Raw genomic sequence first — 16,053 nt, forward strand, 5'->3', positions numbered from 1 at the left:
TGAAAGTTAGGGTCTTTTTCTGCTTCAAAAATAAAAACATTAGGTACACAAAGTGTCCCAATGCAACCCATCCAGCCACAAAAATAACTCTTGCACGTTATGCTTGCCTATGTTAATTTGTGGCTACATTTTCATGTCCTATATATGGGTGTTGCAGTGTATTACAGTTAATGAAAAAACTGATGAATTTCTTCGCTTATCCTATGAACCTAAAATCAACCTTGTAAAATGTTAGGAAAATGTTTCCTGTTCCAGGAAACTGCAAATAATTTCACATAACTTTACAGACAAATAAATGCAAACAATTCAAGTTTTGCTGCTAGCCACTTGCCATAAACTTTTACCACAACAAATTTATTTAACTTGATATTTCCTGATCTTGTTCACTTTTTAGTTTGCTTTCGCTTTTCAGGGAATCAAGCCTTGACAAGATGGTGGTTGACAGTGTGATCATTCACTCCTTGTTCATTTTATTTTTACTGCTTCAATAATGCTTCTTCAACCATGTTTCTTTTCTGATATTAAAAAGATAACAGACAGAGGTTTCTCTATAGGTAGCCTTGAGGCATCACCAAGAATAACTGTTGATAAAATGCCTGGGTTTCATTCAGCGATTACTGTCTGATTGCAGCGATGCCATGTTGGTTTCATTCCCTTCTCAAGAAAAGGTTTTTTCACTTGATAAGTGAATCACTCTTTGAATTCGACATCCACTTTTCAAGTAACTCAGATTGTACTTAATGGTGATGTCTCCATGAATCCTGGACCTCCCAAATGTCCAGTCTGCAGTAAGAGCATTGCTAGAAATCATCGCGCAGTGGAATGCAATGTGTGTCAATGAAGACTACACTTCAAATATGGCAAAGTAAAACCACTTGAGTTTGACCGAATTCAGGCACATCAGTTAAGACATGGACATGTCCTTGCAGCCTTGATCAAGTAAAACAGCTACCATTTGTGAATACAAGCAAGTTTGACACAAGCAGAGGGTTTTTCATACAAGCGACACCGAGAACAATTCACTGTTTGATACCTGGAGTTCGTTTGATTTTTTAGCAAAAAATATCGGGTGTATACCAAGATTGGGCACATAAACACTAACAGTATCACTGGATTTAAATTTCATGGTATTAGAAGTTGACTACTGTCTGAAAGATTCGACATACCTCTCATAACAGAGATGAAGATAGATGCTGGTTTTGGCAATGGCCAATTTAATGTTGATGGTTTTCATATGCATTACGTCAATAGAGATATTCATGGGGGTGGACTACTGATTTTTTTTTTTTTTTGACAATATGGACCTGTCTAGTTTTTGCATCAAATCCACGATGTTGAAAGTCAAAATAAATAGATCATGGTTTGCTCTTGTGGCATACACAAACCTCGCTTCTAACATCCCAAAAAGTCAATGGAGTTTAATCTTTGATGCTGTAACAAGAACTTCAAATGATGTTAATTATTTTCCTTAGTGACTTCAACGGTGATATGAAGAAACCGAACAAGCCTCCAATGGACAGTCAAGACTTATGTGATTTATTGGACATTTACAGGCATAGTTTGATGCTACTCTGGTTTACAGATTCAATGAATGTAACTGAAAAAGTTACAATTCATAGACCCAATGTTTTGACACTCCTGTCTAGTGTCTTCATTAGGGGTGATCTAAACACTGCAACAAGAGGTCCTTTAATATGATCACTAATTAGCTGCCTTTTTTCTGACGTGATGTAAATAGGTGTCAGGAAGTAAGCCACCATCATTGTGATTTACAGGAGTGTGGGCAGGGTTAATATGCCAAGCTTCCAAACAAAGGCGCCATTCAAAATTCTCTTGATAGGTTTCATAACACCCGGAATGAAAGGAATAACAGCAAAACCACTGCTGGTTCCCTTTCATCAGGAGTGCTACTAGTTGTAACTGGTTCTTGGCAGTTATGGAGAAAAGTTTTTGTATAGCTATTTGCCTTTCAGACATAAGAAACGTATTTCCTCTCCTCAGCCTTCGAATCAAGTGAAGATGGTAGACAGTCAGCCCTCCTGAGAAAAGTTTTGGCTACAGACTTTTTATGGCAAATAGGGTGGTGAGAATTGAAAGCCAGGTATTTGTCGGTGTGGGTAGGTTTATGATAGACACTTTTCTCTAAATTATCCTAAACCCCTCTGGACACATTTAAATCAAGAAAGGACAAATGTCTATCCTTTTCATGCTCAAGAGTGAATCGAAGAGACAGCTCTACTGAATTCAAATAAGAGGTGCTCTACTTCATTTCTGTATACTGCAGAAATAACATCATTGACATATCATTTCCAGAGAAAGGGTTTAACCAGTGAAGTGGCGAAGGCCCCTTGTTCCACATCGTCCATTACCATGTTGGCAATGACAGCAGAGACGGGGGAACCCATAGCTGTACCAAAAACCTGTTGATAGTGGGTGCCATTGTATGCAAATTGCATGGTTGGCTATGTGCTTCCATCAAGTTTGAGATTTCAGCCGTCTTTGTAGAATGCTAAAGGATACAAGCTCATGGCTTTTCTGAAGTTATAAATAGATGAATGTCACAGTTCCATACTGTGTTTGCATGTGTTATTCTCTTGTTCATTCAGTGAACACTCTGCTTTGATTAACAACTCCAAAACTTCCTGGGTCAAGGAGTTCTGCCATTCAAAAGAACAACAGACGTTTACCAAACAGAGAGAGAAACACGACAGAAAATTCTGTCATTTGCTCAGTAAAAGGTCTCCTGTAAATTCAGGTTCATCTCTGAAAGATAAATGGGTGATGAACCTTCCTTCCGAGGAGTTATCCATGCTGGAACAGAGTGGTTTAGAGAAGGGTCTGAAGTTTGCTATTGCCCTTCACAAAATACGAACTGCTGAAATTGTCGCTGCTGTCAAGGAGAGCATCTCTCAAATCAATGGTGACCCACTTGGTAAGAGCAGAAGTAGGCAGCGCACACAAATACTAATGTATTTTAATAATTTAGTTGATTTAAATATTTTTCTTTCTCAAAGGTATTAGCTCAACAGAGCTACTCTGATAATTCGAGTTGAAATAAAGTGTATGTATGCATGTATTTCTAAAGGGGTATCCAGCAGGTCAACCTTCCCTTTTTCTTCACAATGCAGTCAAGCCATTTCAAAAATGAATTGATGCCAAACACTATGGGACAAAACCAAGTAATATCATCAACAATGGAATCCATCCTTTGTCAATAAATCTAACTCACCATTCAAGGTTAAACAAAGGGTAAAACAAAAGACTACCTCATACTACTAATGAGCTTCTTCAGAGTGTGTTGTTTGGGTGTGTTTTGAAAAATTGTGCGCATCTGCACACTTTTTTCAACCCTTTATTGGTGCATTTTGAGCCATGTACCTCTCAGCTGAACTGTACGAAAGCTCAAGGACATGAGCCTTGCTTTAATGTTGTTTATTCTCACCTTGCGTTATTGTTCAGACAATAGATGTTACCAATATGTCTTAAATCTGAAAATAATTCCTGTACTTTTTGTGAAACAGCCATATATCTTTTAAATATGAGCAACTTCTTCTGTTTTTTTCCAGTGAGAATTAAGATCATATTCCAAATTCATAATTATCTTTAAAAAGTATAGACTTACCCCCATGAAAAAGAAATTGTTTGACATCATCAGGTTTTTATGTGCTTTTAGTGTTTTAAGTTTTTTGAGTTTCAATTCACATGCTTGTCACCATGTTGACTTGTTTTATGGTAGTTTACCATTGATATTATAATCACAGGTAACCTAGAAGGATATTGGACCTGATTAAATAAAATATTCTGCTCACAGTGGCCACTCTAGAATAGTTTTCTCACCCACTCTCTGGCTAAAGCTATTATTCATCCGCTGGGCATCTTATTTCAGGGTTCACCTCTTGAATTTGACTTGGGCTTGGTGCATATCTTTACTTTTCATCTAATATATTTCAGTGTTTCTCTCTAATTTTTTCATTTCATTTATTAATTTTTTCATATTCTTTTCATTGGTCTGATTCATGAACCTATCCTTTCCATATTTTCTGCTACAGTTCTCAATGTTTTTCAATGTTATTCACCTTCGTAGTTTGACTAAGAAGTTAGTCAAATGCAGTTCCACATTTTTTTTATCCTCTTTCTCAGAAAGTTGAAGACTTTTCCAAGTCTAACCAGATACATACTCATTTCAGAACTAGACTGATCTTAAAAGAAACTAATTAATGTTAATGGTACACCATGGACCACATAAACTGTTCACATGCTTTCTGTAGTCATATCTTAAACAATCTTATCCCCACCTCAATTTTCACCTCTTCTCTAGAGTGTGCTACATGATATTGATTAAATGAAAAGTAGCAAGTGATATAATATTAAATAATAACTGGCTGATGAAATGATAAAAAGCTCTCACTTGCCTTCATCCACGGTGGCCCTGAACAACACTCCTTGACACAGCCATGAAAGTAACTACATGGGGTTTTAGGGTAAAAAAACCTTCCAGTGGGGCTTGCACTCTATTATGTCACACAAACTATGTTTTGGCTTGTTGTGCAACATTTCTAATTTTTATTTAACATATTTCAGTTTTCCACTTTTATTTTTTTGCTTTTAAACAATTTGATTTTTTGATTTTTCCAATTTTTTTTTTAATCTGTGATGCAATCCTGACTGGACCTGTGATCCAATCAGTGATCTTGTCCCTGATCCCTCCAGTGATCCAATCCAGATTACATATCTAAACATATGTTTCTGCTAAATGATGCATTCAATTATACTCACTACTAAATTTGGAAATGATGCTAAGGAGTTTCTTTGATGGTATTCCAATAATTGCATTATATTTCAATAGCACATCTAGAAAAGTTACCTGAAAGTACCTGGCTAGAGAGTGCAGATTACAGTTAGTGGTGGTTTTGGCCAACAACCAGCCCTTATTCATAGCTCTGAAGGGAATTTAATTGTAGTTTAATTTTTTCCAGAGGAGACATGCATACATACTTGTAAAGATCCCAGTCACCTTGCCTTGATAACTAGATGGACTTATTCCATCTCCATTGATTGCATCAGGTTGCGGATTCAGTGAATTATTTCTCTGTATAAATCATTGGAAAATGTAATTATTATAACAAATATATTGAAAATAATAATATAACAATGATATGCCTATAAATTACACCTGAAGGGATCACAGTTTCAAGTGCATCAAGAAGTCAAGTCAACTTTGCTTACACAGTTAATTCATCAGGAATTACAAGTTATAAAATAATTTAAGTATATATACAGGTACTAACTTAACATCTACCTACTACAATGTTTTACATCTACCTATTCCCAAAAAAATTGAAATAAATAAATAAATCACATGATTTAAGAGGATGCTGTGCTAAAGCTGTAAATGAAAAAAATATAAGTGATTTAAGGCAGGTAGGCAAGAAAAACTAATCCCCACTGAAAACTTCCATTGGGAAAAATCAAAGATGAAGGCTCTTGGAACTGGGTTATCAAAATAATAAAAAATTTACAATACCAAAAACTTGTCAAAAAAATCATGCAACCATCTTGGTTTTTGATCTGGGGAATTTGCAGCTCTTAAGTGCTTAATTAGCAACCTTTTAAACAATACACCTCTTGTCATCACTTCATTCAAACCATGAAATTATTAGACAACTTTATGATTTCTTTATTTTGTTTCCTTTGGAAAAGTAAATCTCACTGAAGGAAGCTGGAAATGACTGATATCACATACTTCTCAAAACACTAAAATCTATTAGAATAAAAAAATATATCATTTTAGATTTTAACAATAGGGGAAAAAGGAAATTTTTGTTAGATCTTTAGTGAGAAAAATTTGGAGGTAATATTATTGGCGATTATTGTTATTGGTGACTAATTTAAAAGACTCCAAAATTTCCACCTTTGTCAAACAATATCTATTGCACAACTCTGTAATAAGAATCATGGATGAATCAATTTATTATAAGAACTATTAGCATGAAATGAGGGTATCAGATGTGAATGATTTAGTTCAAGAAAAACCAACTGTCTTTACAACCCCATTATATACCACTAGAAAATAGAAACCTCATTAAAATCTGTCCATGAACCTATTCTTGAGTAAAATCCTCCATTGAAAAGATCTCCCATCTGACTGCACATGATGTAGACTGGTATATCTCTCTGAGAACTAATCATGTGTAAACCAAACATGCATGTATACAGTTTTAATTTCCATTTTTTTTTCATTCGGCAAAAAAGTGCTTATCTCAGATTTCAACTATCAGGTATATTATGCTTTATTTCTTAGCAGATTGTGAAAATTTGGACCAATTCTCAGCTATCAGCTATTGGCCCCATCGAGACCCTTCACATGGAACCAATATGTGCAAGCCTTAAATAAAAATGTATGGACTTGCTGAAAGTCCACGAATGGAAGGGTAGAGTGATGAAGTTAAGAAGCAAGCAAACAAATTGTCAAGTAATGTCTTTGTCTTCTCAAGTTCATTTCAAATCATGGCAAAATATGATATAAGTCATTGCTGCACAATGATAGAGCAGTCAATGACAAGGCCATGGCTTTAATATTAAGCATTCTTCTTGCTTGGCATACTACCATTGAGGTCAAGACAAGTATGGTAATCAAACAACAAAATTTATTCAGAGCAATGATGAACATGGTACACTGTAATTGCTTTATATAAGATCTTTAGTGCCCTTGTAGCTGGATACTGCTCTATTATCACTTTTGACTTACAGAGAAATATTATATGGAATTGGGGCTGAAATAGGCAAAGGTTTCCTTTGATATAGTACCATTGTACTACTTCATATTATTACATGTTTGAATAAAAGTAAAACCCATAAGTAATGTCTTAAAGCAAAATATTTCACAACAATTTTTTTTAAAGTCGACAGTGTATTTTGTACAGCCAAGGTACAGTGTACAGCATGTTAACACTACTAACCTTGAATTTCCAGCACTTTGGTGCAGTTGCATAAGTACCACAAACAAAAATATTTTCTTGTTGGTCAAAGAGTATCAACTTTATATAATTTTGGCAGTTGCCCTACAGGAAAGAAAATGTCAGCAGCATGAAAAATGTGCATGCAATAATTTTCATAGGAGTGTTTCATGAATGTGAGGTCAAGTAAACAAACTTAAATTAACAGGTATACTTATGACAAAATAAACAAAAGCACTGAACATATACTGGAGCTAACCCACATTATTGACTGAGTAAATACCATATTTCTCCAAATAATGCAAGTTGAAGGCTATGTGCATGATACAGTATTTTGTTGAAAAAGAAAGTATATTGTCCTACATGCTTCCCAATGGTTGAAGAAAACCAATTAAAAGTACACTGTCACATTCCGTTACCAGAAAACGAATTATCCTGGCTATTACATACATTACTTAAACAATAAAAAGGCATTACAAAATGCAAGTTTATCCCAAAAAACCAACATGGGGATTGAGATTCTGTGATCAATCCTCTTTAAATAAGCAAAAATACAGGCACTTTGCACTTGGTTCCATTACTAAGGTAACCATACATTTCTTTACAACAAAAAAGCCAGAGATTGTTTATGAACTAATCATTTGAATTTAGATGAAATCTAAAATGATACATATAAGTGTGAGAAGTACTATATTGAACCCTCTATATTGTATTTTGTTAAGATGAAGCATAACATATCAGTGGCTATAGCACCAAGGTAATTAATTTTTCCTTCAATATACTCAATAATTTTATCATGTCCTGTGCAACATTACTTGCATACTTTAGTTTAATTTCTACACTTAAACATTGTGAATGCAAGACTTAAGTTTGTTGAAAGCAATTCTATGCAACTTAATTTCTTTTGAAGACCCCTGAAATGCTTAGACCTATATGTAAGACCTAAGACCCAAAATGAAGACCTGGAAATGAACTGATAACCCAAAAATGAAGACCTGAAAAACAAAGACCAGAAAAATAAAACCCAAAAAAGGAAGACCCCTTTTAATTTTCCTTCATTTAACATGATCTTATTGTGTTTTGCCACCAGAAATATCCAGTTCTGGTTTAAATCTTTCTAATAGCAAAAGAACAAGCTATTTCAAAGTTAGCACGTTATTTTGAAAATTTTTGGTCTTCAGGTTTTCAAGGTCTTTTGATGTAGAACCCGTGTTTGATTGCATGCTTTATCACTATTGGAAAGATTAAAACTGGAGTTGGATATTTCCAAAGAGAAACCATAACAAGACTAAGTTAAATAAAGAAAATTAAGGGGTTTTTGTATCTGGGTCTGGGTTTGTATCTTAGGTCTTAAGTTTCAAGGGTCTTTGTTTTTTGATAAAACCAGTTTCTTTTGCTACTAAATGTCATAAAGTTTTAGTCTCCTTTATTTTGCCTTTTAAAGCACACAAATTACTCTAACTTGTTTTTTGCTATTTCCTCTATTTGTTTATAATTTATATGCATCTTTTTAGCTTAGTTCATAGTTTATTCATGATTTACTTTGGATTGAGTCAACAAAACATCAGTTCTTTAGTCACCGGAGTAATGTGTGATAAATTAACAAATGCTCCTCCACACATTGCTTACCTTGCCTTGTCCCAGGCTTAAGCATGCCTCCAATGCCTCCTGACTTGGGTGTAGAGCTACTCTCTGAATTATGGTAAAATCATAAAATGCAATCAACAACATCTGTTTTAAAGATTTGTATTGTTATCAATGACGAAAAATCCTTGAAATCAGCATATTTCTTTGAAAATGGACCTCAACCACTAGAAAAAGGTTTCAGGGTTTCAGTGACTCATACCCAAACCTCCTTTAAGCAAGCTGGCATAGTTTGAATTAACTTCTGTCCAATCACTTTCAAGTTTTTATTTGTAATGAGTCTAAAAGATATCTAAACCTCACATTGAAACCTAAGATAAAAGTGAGGCACTAAAGGAGGTGGTGGAATGAAGATTCCTTGGCAAAATATAAAATACAATAGGATCCCAAAACACAAATTATAATTCACACATGAGATATACAATACACATGTACGTCACTTTAAAAAGTATATCATATCAATTACATAAACAATGTTTGAGAAGTTTCTTAAAATAAGGAATGGAGCCACTTTTATTTGAGGTTACTGTGGACTTTTAGAGGCCAATTTTTTTTTACGTATCTTGCAGTTCAAACATTTATCTATTCTTTGATTTAAATATTTTGGGTAGCTGAAAGAGATTTGCCAATAAGTGACAGTTAGGCCTCAGCATTGGTGAATTTTTTTTCAGAGTCTGAAAGTAAATGATATCAACTCATTGAAGAGGGAGAAGCATGATAAAACAGCATAAGAAACCCAAAATTCTAGCAATATTTTGTTTGTTTGGGATCACCACACAATTGATTCTAGCTGGTGAATAGTTTTACTGTTGGTTTCCCACACATCTCTGTTCTAGCTTTGGTTAGCAGTTCATTTTTTTCCAATGTACCAATGCAAGAGCAGATAAAATTTTTATCAATTAGCTAATGAGAAATGATCTTCTATCAAATTTTGCCAAATCTTACCATTCACTCACACAAGTAGGATCTGGGTAAGAAACTAGGAGTTTCCCCACTTTGATTATTTCAAAACATTTACAAAACCACACAGCAAGCAAACAAATATAGACTGGCATAAACAAAATGCATCCTAGCCAAGGAAAAAGATTTTTCAATGTACTATGCTTATTAAATATCCCACCAGGTTTTTTGCATAAGATGTGATAGGAATAAATTTTAAACCTAAGGAAGAGGCACAACATTCATCTTTCATCATACACTTTTTACATACAGCTGGAGTTTGGGGGAAGGTCAAATTCCAATTTCTCAGGCAATGTTCACCTCTCTGAAGAATTTTTAATTAAGGAAAAACATAATGAGCTTAAAAGTAAATATTACGAGGTTTTCACTATACAATGTACCTCTCACTAACTACATACTTACATCATTTTGAACTGATGGTAACTGCAATGTAGTCAGCTCAAGTCTAAACAGTAAATTTCTGAGGGAAAAAGGCAGAGAATATTTGTAATTTAAGCAATCAAGGACTACCTCTGGATTTACATAGCCTCATCTAACAATATGGGAAGTTCTCCCAGCCCCCCAAGTGTTTGGATGGGGTAAAGTGAACATGGGAAAAAGTCCTGTATCCATTTATAAAATATTTACCAATATTACTTTGACAAATGAAGATACAAACACACCAATCAACCAATGAAAGTGTGCTTACTACAGTATCTTAAATATAATTGTCTCTTCTTTCATCAGACACCTAAATTCACACAGAAGTTTCTGACTTCTAGGAAGGCAAACACTTCTTTGTTACAAATTAGGCTTCCACTTTAATTTTTGAACCCTGAATGTGCAGAAACATACATGTGTAAGGCAGAGTACAAGAGTCTCTTACAACTCACTGTGAGACCTGAAATATTCCAAACTGTTTCCAAAATGGCTGACTCAGGGTAAGCCATATAACGTGAGGTAGGCTTATCTGTTATTTGCATAAAATATTTGATAGATATAACAGATCCCTTAAACCCCACTTGTGTGGGGTTATTTCCTTCAAAGATATTTATAAATGTATGTGTAGCTTGTACTATGCAATCTTGGTTAAGGCTACATGTATCTAATTGAGCATAAAAAAATTGTTTGAGCAGACAATATGACTAGCACCATTCCTCAATTATTTGAAGCCCTTTATTATCCTCAACTGTATGACACTTTCATCTAAAGTAACTGCAATAATTGACGATAAAGCCTAAAGCAAACCTCCTTTTTCCCTTGCATAATAAACACTTGAGCATCAAGGCAAATTCCTGCCCTCGTACACACCCTTTTCATACATGTAGTTAGAGTTACAAAGAGCAAAACAAGAAGGGGTCAAGGAAAGCTATCACAATAAGTCCTGATTAAACTTGTTTTTACATACAGTGTATACTTCACACAAATAAGACTTGTTAAAATGTAAATAATTGTTATGATGAACAATCAAAACAGATTAATCTCTGTTCACTTACTTGGCACCAACAATCAATCGGTTATTTCTTTCATCAACGAGTATTTCATCTACATTTGTTCCATTTGAATGAAATTTGGCACACCCTGAAAAAAAAGCACAGTATAATTCAAACCTCCTCCATCCATGTTTATCATTTTCATAATGACACTGTCTAACAAAGAACAAAACAGTCACCAGTATATTATGCACCTAGGAAAGTTCTTCTAAAAAGCAAATTTCAATGGTTTCCAAGTGCCATAACAGTAACTACAGCAAGATATAATTTATAACAAACATTTTTAATAGAGCCTTTTAAAAAGTTGGTAATAATAATGTCGACAGTTTCAGAAGTTCTTAGTTGACTGAAATAAATGATGATTGATAGTATCTGATGGTGAGGCTACGGCAACTCTTGCAACTGTTAATTCTAGATATTAACACAATATTAAAGTGTATGTACATTTCATTGAATGAACTATTGCTGCAGCTTAGTCTCAGTAATTTAAGAGTTTATCTTTGTGTAACAATAACTGACAGCAAATAACAGTAACTCCTGACCCCTCTATTGGTATTTACCTTTTACTATATATATATATATTATGCATTTGCTCTCTGGGGCCAATATTGAAATATTTTCATGGGTGTCTGTTGAAGAGGGCTGGTACTACAGAGGTGTTCTTTAAATTTGACAGGTCAGAAATTCAATAGAACACAAAAAAACTGCCAAAGAAATTATATTGTTTTATTTTCTTATTTTGGGCTCATAATAAGTTGAATTCAGGTTCTGGGAGTATACATGTATGCAACTGCATGTGCATATTGTTTTCTTTGTTCAGTCATTAAATATAAATACAAAAAGAAGAAGAAAGCTTTCTAACATAGTATATGGTTTTTATGTAATCAGTTATAAGACCATGTATTCTGCAAACACCTTTTAAATCAAAAGCCATGGCAATGATATTCGTAAGTGAGAAATTCTTGCATTTAACAATTTCCTTGATGTAGTTAAAATACCCATTCCAATTGCAAAAGAGGTGAAAACAAATGTACAAATTCCTTTCTTTGTGTGAGGGCAACCAAAAGTTGAAGTAAAAGTCTGTGCAAACATTTACCCCTTGGGTGCACACCATTTCCCTTGAACAATAAGTACTATTTTGTCTAATTTTTATCACCAAATATAAATTTGTCATCTTCTTAACACTGCCCTGTGCTTGAAAGTGCACTTAGGAAAGACAAAAAGCATTATCTATGCCACATGCTTGATCTACCTGTCATGCAGGGAACACAAAAGGTTTCAGATGTTTGTGTGAATTGTGTTTGTTGTATTTTGGATTAAAGCCCCATGTATTTGACAGAATGAAGGTTTGGGTAACAGAACACAGTCAGGCAAATATTTATAAAACACATGTTACAACAGTGTTCAAAAAAATTCAGGAAAACCATTCATGGAAGAGAAAAATTGAATGGATGGTCTACACAGTCAAATAACATTATGTACAAAGGGTTTATCTTCCAGAAATCAAGAGAAGCTTTTTTTTGCACAGTAATTGAGCTTGTGGATGTTCATAATCTCATGGAAATTGTTTTTCCCCTTCTCAAAAGTTTTCTTAAATGAGTTTTAGGGTTATGAAGACTATTTTTAAGTCAGAATACATGTTGACCCACTTCTGTTTTCAAGTGGTTGACCCTAACCCTAACATTTTCAACAGGAGTTTCACATTGTTTGGCAGTACCTTTTTCTATGTTTTTTTCCTTGGTTTGACCTAGGCCTGCTGGAATGTATATGGCTTCTCAACTTTTCTGCCTAACTTTTGTGTCACAATTTGCCACTGTTGCAATTAATTTAACACAAGCACAGAGTGCAAACTTTATAGGTAACATAAAAACATCATAAATAAAGGCAAATTGTTTCCTTCTTTGTCCATAAATTGGTTAAAGGAAGATGTTTGTCCTCATGACACTCTTGTGCTATGTTGTGCTTCACACACAATGATCTTAAACCTCAAAAAAAAAAAGCTGAAAAAATTGATTAGAAAACAGTCTACCTTCACAGCTGCTATATGAATGAACAGCTTCTCCACCAATCAGCATACAATAATGAATAAGAACTCTCAATGACAAAATCTTGAAGGACAAGCTCATTGTACTGCATCTGGAAACATAACACATTTATACAGTCATATACATAAGAATTGATGCACATGTTTATACTACTTAATTTACATGTATAATTTACCCTCATAACCAAAAAATGAGCCTGTACTCCTTCATTCACTTGCACTATTGAAAGGAGGACATTAAAACTGAGCAATCTTGCCACATGAAACCTGTGTTGAGCTTCCACCATAAAAAAAATTTAATTTTGTTTTTTCCTTTTTTTATAAGATTTCAAGTTTTCCTTTATATACTTCAAAAAATTATGTTCCTCCCAGTAGATTCTTACCATCAGAAACAGTCAGATTATAAGTGCACTGTTCAATTGAACAACTGAAAATAGTTGTGTGATTTTGTATCAGATTTTATGCATATTGCATACATCATTTCAGACATGGACAACCAGCATAAGAACAAAACCCACTACCCTTACTTCCATTCTAACATCAGACAGAAATGTAGATTTGATCTGCTGTTATCCATTTAACTCCCAGTGGTGATTGTAAGCATGGTACCCTTACCTGCACTCCCCTCTAAGTTATCTCACTAAAAAGTTGTGGGAACAGACAAGCTTATCTTATTATAACATCACATTTTCATCTGTAATTCATAAGGAAATGTATGGTAGTCATTGATGACAATAACTTATTGGATCTCGGGAGATAAACGGTTAGAAATAGTGGAACGGGTTGACGAGAGCTCAACAGTGATTAACGCAGAACTGCCATTTAGATGTCAGTTAGGCTTGATTCTCCACATCATCATGAGAATTAAATCGGCATCTGCGTGTCAGATTAGAGTGTATTCAGGAGTCTACGGACTGGCTCATCAACAATACATCTGTATCCGTCACTCAGGTTTAGAATCTAATCAGGTGTCGCAACCAGCTGAGGTCTCGTGCACATGAGATACAATTTATCACGAAGATTAAACTCACGGAGCAAGACGGCGTCTATTCGTTTGACTATCTAACTCAAAAGCACTGAATTCATAACGTACGTGTAATTGATACATGCACGAGTTGGTGCACGATTTCTGTATTCCTTGTCGAATGTTGTATCGTCATCCCGGAACATTACGATTGAAAAGATAATTTTGAAAAAGGAGAGAAAATTGAGAGTTTCAACTTTCATTTCCAAAAAGTAGATATAAGGTATATATGCTATAAATGTTCTGTACGTACGAAGACATTTTATATTTAAACCAGAAGATGTTTAAGGAAAGTCATGCGCAATAGCTATAAACAAAAGATTTGAAACATCTGTCAACGAAGACTTAACGTTCACCCGTTAATTACTCACCAATACAACTCATATTTTAAAAATTACATTTACTTTTCCCCTTGATCGATCTCACAAATTGCCTCCGCTAAGGCGAATGAAAAAGAAAAGTTCACCATGTTTTGAAATTGAATAATTTCACCTTGATCCTACCTGGTTCTCTCCTATGATTGAAGCATACAGATAGTCTCCCACAACTTGCTTACATGAGTATGCAAAGCGTTCGAGGACTGGCGTCGACAAAACTTGGATCGGACCGGATCCAGATCACGGACCGGATCACGGATTGGATCATGGATTGGATCACGGACCGGATCGCGGATCAGATCACGGATCATAAATCGGATCTTTTTAAATAAAATTTGAAATTTTGCACGACAAGCCAAAATAAAGTGTGCGTGACATAATGGAGCACAGGCCCCACCAGGTGTTTTTTTTTTTGCCCAAAAACCCTATTTAGTCACTTTCACGGCTTTTTCGAGGAGTGTTGTGCAGTGCCACCGTGGACGAAGGCAAGCGAGAGGTTATTTTTTATTTTTCTTTCGCTCTAGCCGTTTCCTGCGTTGGTCAATAACGCAGTAAAAAATATTGTAACAGTCAAAGCTTTTGAGAAATTGCTTAACTTTTAAATTAGCGAAGCACAATTTGGTGACATTTACAACACGACATTTACAACAGCTCTACAACACGATTGTTTACTGCAACTGTAAATGATCTGCCTCTAAATGAGCTATTAAAGTAGTTTCACCGCTAACCATTTCCATTTCGGACTATTTTTTCCCGGCTCAATGCAGAAGACTAATCACGTGGTCTAAGTCACGATGAAAAATCGTCCTGATACTGCAACGTGCTATATCGAAGGCGTTCGTCGAGGGTCGAACACACAAGTTTATAGTACAGCGGTTAAATTTAAAATAGGTCATGTAAGCTTTAGCGCTTGTTTCCCACGAAAAATTCAAAAAAGAATTGTTCAAGATCGTTCTGAACAAAGGAGCTTTGAGATCCTGCGGCAATTTCTTGATTTTGTTTGAGTATTTTGTGGTTGTCATAAAATAACCACTGAGATATATTTCTTTTTAACAATTTTCATGGGATTTTTACCTGTAAGCTAAATGCGAGTACAATTTTTTTTTCATAACGGGCACATAAAATAGCATTACGCCGTTACTATTTTCTTCCAGTATCGATCATTAGGAGAAGAAGAAATATCACTAAATGCGTGATCGCGTAGTTTATAGCGATTCCCAAAATCCTAGATTCATGAAAACAAGCCATCAAACTATACTTCTCTGTTTTTGTTTACTCACATGTGGCTCACAGATAAAGATATACAAAAACTAGTAAAATGTTTTCAGTATATTTGAGCTATTTACTAGGTTATCAATGCGCTAATAAGCCTAACAGTAACGTTTGAATTTTAGACGGTAATGTCGTCTCTTAAAAAGTAAATTATGAGAGAGATTCTCCTTGCAGCGTTGAGTCCGTGGAGAGAAGTTCAATGTTTTTTACTTACGTAATACGAAAAATTTGTCAACACTGAAACTTCAGACAATTCGTGAAATAACGAACGAGAATTTCAGGAATTGTACACACCCTACGTTTA

General features: G+C 34.7%; 1 protein-coding gene across 3 annotated transcripts in view; it reads right to left on the minus strand.

The window, feature by feature from the left end:
- LOC131773096 (semaphorin-2A) overlaps positions 1-14,694 on the minus strand; it is a 47,868-nt gene extending 33,174 nt beyond the window's left edge. For 2 of the 3 annotated variants that reach the window (XM_066164733.1, XM_059089065.2), the window contains exons 1-7: positions 14,170-14,368; positions 13,062-13,168; positions 11,036-11,120; positions 9,963-10,020; positions 8,586-8,648; positions 6,960-7,061; positions 4,996-5,089 (exon numbers count right to left, since the gene is read on the minus strand). In XM_066164733.1, coding sequence (XP_066020830.1) covers positions 4,996-5,089; positions 6,960-7,061; positions 8,586-8,648; positions 9,963-10,020; positions 11,036-11,120; positions 13,062-13,168; positions 14,170-14,303 — 643 coding nt within the window. In that variant the 5' untranslated portion in view covers positions 14,304-14,368. Of the gene's footprint in view, positions 1-4,995; positions 5,090-6,959; positions 7,062-8,585; positions 8,649-9,962; positions 10,021-11,035; positions 11,121-13,061; positions 13,169-14,169; positions 14,369-14,603 lie in introns of those variants that run through there. The other variant, XM_059089066.2, reaches the window with a different exon arrangement.
- Positions 14,695-16,053: the final 1,359 nt, after the last annotated feature.

This window comes from Pocillopora verrucosa, chromosome 4 (genome assembly GCF_036669915.1).
Source record: "Pocillopora verrucosa isolate sample1 chromosome 4, ASM3666991v2, whole genome shotgun sequence".
In the NCBI taxonomy this organism is placed as follows: Eukaryota; Metazoa; Cnidaria; class Anthozoa; order Scleractinia; family Pocilloporidae; genus Pocillopora; species Pocillopora verrucosa.